General features: G+C 36.0%; 1 protein-coding gene across 1 annotated transcript; it reads right to left on the bottom strand.

Moving 5' to 3' along the window:
• Positions 1 to 948: 948 nt before the first annotated feature.
• On the bottom strand, positions 949 to 3,766 carry LOC141666183 (uncharacterized). Its single transcript, XM_074472179.1, has 4 exons — positions 2,016 to 3,766; positions 1,833 to 1,932; positions 1,600 to 1,759; positions 949 to 1,514 (listed from the first exon to the last, which is right to left on the bottom strand). The coding sequence occupies exons 1-4, from the start codon at positions 3,764 to 3,766 to the stop codon at positions 949 to 951; spliced, it is 2,577 nt and encodes an 858-aa protein (XP_074328280.1).
• Positions 3,767 to 4,510: the final 744 nt, after the last annotated feature.

The following is a 4,510-nucleotide window of genomic DNA, read 5'->3' as shown; positions in this document are numbered from 1 at the left end:
AACATCAAGATTTCTAAGTGAAGAAAATTCAAGATTAGGGTGATTAAAAAGAGTGTGTAGTAATACAGAAAACCAAGAATGGCAAACAAATATTATGCAGACCCCGGTTTAAGCTGGACCAAGGGAAGATTATAGCAAAAATATAATAGGAGATGAGACAATTAGCTTAATACAAAGTTTAATCCCAGCCCACTACTACTAATATTAGGTTTCATAATAAGATGGGGCTTTAAACAGTACTAAACTGAAACCTCAGCTCCTCCGCCTCCAAATTCAGTAACAAAAACCATCCAACAAACAAATTCAGTAACTCCCGACACACAGCAGTTACATACATAGTTTACACACAGGTATAGTTCATCTCCTTCATTTTTATTTGTATCCAATTAAGTTTTGTTTCTCAGTACACCCCACTAATTACATAACCCCCAAATAAGCCAAGAGAATGGTGAAAGAGAGAGCGCATTATAAAAATGTAAAAACCCCTAATTTCAAGGAAAGAGAGATGAACCTGTGAAGTTTTTATCAGCTTGATTGCATTCTTTGAGCGTTCATCAGCCATTGATTTTATCAGTCGATAGCCGCCTCCTTCACCCTTATTAAACCCTAATTTTAATTGACAGCCGCTTGAGAGAGATGAAAGTGAGAGAAATGGGGTAAAATATGTTTATATATTTTATTTCAATTCTACCGAGATTGGTGGAAATTAGCCGTGTGAAACTTTTCGTTGTCATTCGGTCAAATTTAATGAACCAATATATTTTTTTCTCCAGAAGCTGTTGAAACCTCTGTTCTGCACTAATTCAACAGAAGATATCATTCATCTAATAAAATTAACAAATACTTGGCCATCTAGCAAAAAAAAATTGCCTAAATGTAAATTTTATAGAAAATTAGATAAAGAAATAATTGCTTTGACACAAATTTGATTGAAATAATTAAAATAAATTACACTAAATCATCATTATCGCTCAAGTCATCTTCATCCTCATTTTTGTCTTCGTCTTCGTCTTCTTCTTCATCTTCTTTATCTCTTTCACTTTCTTCTTCATTGTTGTAATCTACCGAATAGTCATTTTCAAACATTCTCAAGTCAACAAAAAAATTTGAGGGATCACGAATAATAACTCTTTCAACATGCGATGATGAAGCATTTGACACTTCATTTTGTAAAGCATCATCATTCATCCCGGTTTTTTCTTGAATTGACACACTTTCATCAACTAGTCGCCTCTTTGTTGTTAAAACCGTGTACCATGATGATTTTGCATTAGAAATGTTTGGTGCATAGTATACTTGATGAGCTTGGCTAGCCAACACAAACACGTCTTCGGCATTTAGTTTTGATTTAATATCTACGGTAGTCATCCGGTGTTTATCGACTTTCACATGTGTCGTGTGATCAAACCAATGACATTTGAAGATGATCACTTGATGCCCATTTTGATAAAAGAGTTTTAAAATTTCTTCTATCCTTCCATAGTAGTTACCATAATGTTCTTCGTAAGAAGTCCCTAGAAATAAAATGTATTAAATTGGAAAACAATTGGTAAAGAAAAATACAAGTTAGATATTAAGAAAAATAATTAAATTTCTCACCAATGACAACAACACCGGAATTTGGTGAAGTGAGCTCATTAGCATTTACACAATCAAATTTGTAACCATTGCACTTGCATGCTTTATAAGACTCCACTTTATACAACGGACCTCTTATTAGGTCTATAAATTTCTTGTTGAGCTCTTCGTCATCTTGTACCTAATAACATATGTGAGAAATATAATATGAGGAAAATTTGTGTATGTGTCTGTGTATAAATTATAATGCATACCCTTCTTTCGAGCCAATCTTTTAATTGTTCTTTTTGAAATTGTTCCTTTTCCGCATCATTCAAATGTGGGTATTGTCGTTGTACCAACTTTTGAAAACCCCTACATAATCAAGTTAAATAATAAAAACATCACATTTTGAACTAAAGTAATTTTAAAAAAGAAGTTATTTAAAAATAACTTACCTCAAGTACTTTCCAACCTCCGGCGAATTAATAAGAACATAGTATGCCACGAGTTCATATTCATCACAACTCAAGATTCTATCTCTAGTTCGTAGACTAGGATGTGTCGGATATGTGTAAACTTCTAACAAATTGGCATTATGAAACATTTGAGGGGCCTCATTTCGACGTAATTGATTATGCATCAATCCATTCTTGGAATCAAAATATAACGTACAAAAGTGTACACATTCTTCCTCAATGTAGCGTTGTGCCATTGAACCCTCCGCTCGAGCTTTATTTCCAACCTTCAATTTCAAGTTGTGCAAGTATCTTTCAATAAAATACATCCAACGCCCATTGGCCGGGCCACCCAACTTACACTCAGTTGCTAAATGCAGTGGCAAATGCTCCATGGGATCAAAAAGACTAGGAGTAAAGACAGTTTCAAGCTTAGACATTATTGTCACTATATCTCTCTCCATTTTCTCTAAATCTGTGTATTTGAGACTAGACGAGCATAAATCTTGAAAGAAGTTGCACAATTCAATGATAGGATCAGACACATGTTTCGGAAGTAGATCACGACAAACGATAGGCAACATTTTTTTCATGAAGACGTGACAATCGTGTGATTTCATCCCACGAATGCAATTTTTCTTCCAATTCACACACCTAGATATGTTTGAGGCATACCCGTCTGGGAGTTTCAATGAGACTATCCACTTATACAACTTTTGAACTTGTTCACTCGAAAGTACATATGGTGCATGTGGTTTTATACCATTATCTTGAATCCACAACTCACGGTGTACACCTAACTCTTGACAATCCTTTCTTGATTTGGTTTTATCTTTAGACTTCTTCGAATCATCAAGAATTGTGTAGAAAATATTGTCAAATACATTCTTTTCGGTGTGCATAATGTCAATGCTATGACGAAGGCTGAGTGTCTCCCAATATGGAAGCTCAAAAAATGGAGAACTGTGAGTCCAATTATGTGTCACACCATAATCTTTTGGTTTTTTCTTCGATGACTTTCCCGGTAGGGGAAACTGTATTTGCTCACACATGACCTTTGCACGTGACCCTGAATGTCGAGCACAAACTGATCGTGTCTCAACTCTTCCAAATCTCGTACTCCTTCTGAGAGGATCATCTGGCTCCAAAAAATACTGAGCAGTTCCATAAAATGTTGTTTTACCACCATGTTTGAGTTGCTTACCTTTGACCTCTCCCATGCAAACTGGACATGCCAACTTACCTTTAGTGGACCACCCGCTAAGCATGGCAAGTGCAGGAAAGTCACTAATTGTCCACAAAAGTGCCGCCTTCATCATAAAATTTGTACGTGAGAACATGTCATATGTTTCCACTCCAGTATGCCACAACAATTTTAATTCATCAATTAATGGCCTGAGATAAACATGTAAGTCTTTTGTTGGATCCGTCGGTCCAGGAATGAGAAGAGGCATAAACATGTATGGAGCCTTAGTACACATGGATGGGGGAAGGTTGTACACAATAACCACCACAGGCCATACTGTATACTCCCTAGCGTGCTTATCGCGAAAGGGGTCAAATCCATCAGTAGAGAGCCCGAGTCTGACATTCCGAATCTCTTTTGAAAATCTTTGAAATCTTCGATCAAATTGTTTCCATTCATCTCCATCTGCCGGGTGACTTAATTCACCTTCAACTGCAATTCTATCATGGTACCATCTCATACATTTTGCAGTCTTCTCCGCCATGAATAAACGCTGCAATCTCATGGTAATAGGAAAGTAACGCAAGATTTTTCGAGGGATCTTTTGTTTTTTAGGATCTTTTTGCACTTTGTATCGGTCTTCTTTGCATATATCACACTTTGTCTTTTTGCTATGTTCCTTGTTAAAATAACATACAATCATTCTCACAAGCATCAATCTTTTCATACTCCATATTCAATCCTTTAATCATCTTTCGCACGGTGTAGTAATTCTCAGGCAATTTATGATCATCAGGCAGTACTGATCCAATGAGGCGAAGCAAGTCATCAAAACCATTGTTACTACAATTATGCTTGTTTTTCCAATGAAGCAGCTTCATTACAAACTCCAGCGTTGTAAGATTGGCATTGTTCGGATAAATTGGTTCTGATGCAGTATTCACCATCTTGAAAAATTGTTTTGCTATTTCATTCGGTTCTTCCTCAAAATCCTCACAATCTTCGAAGGCATCATCATGTGCATCATGCATATCATCATTTTTGCAGCCCGTGTTAATATAACTTGTTCCGGCCTCATTCCATGACATTTCTTTCTCCCCGTGACAATCCCATCTAATATACCATTGCATGATACCATGTCGATATAAATGTATTTTCACGGTACTAGGTTGCTTGTAGTATATATTACGACAATCTTTGCACGGACATCTTATAAGGCCATTATCTTCTTCTTCAAGATGCTCAATAGCAAATTTAATGAAATTATCCACACCAACTTTATATTCTTCCGTTATGTATTTTGCTTCAT

This window comes from Apium graveolens, chromosome 6 (assembly GCF_009905375.1).
Source record: "Apium graveolens cultivar Ventura chromosome 6, ASM990537v1, whole genome shotgun sequence".
NCBI classification, from domain to species: Eukaryota; Viridiplantae; Streptophyta; class Magnoliopsida; order Apiales; family Apiaceae; genus Apium; species Apium graveolens.
Note: the sequence above shows the minus strand (reverse complement) of the source record. Positions and strands in the feature narration are given on the sequence as shown.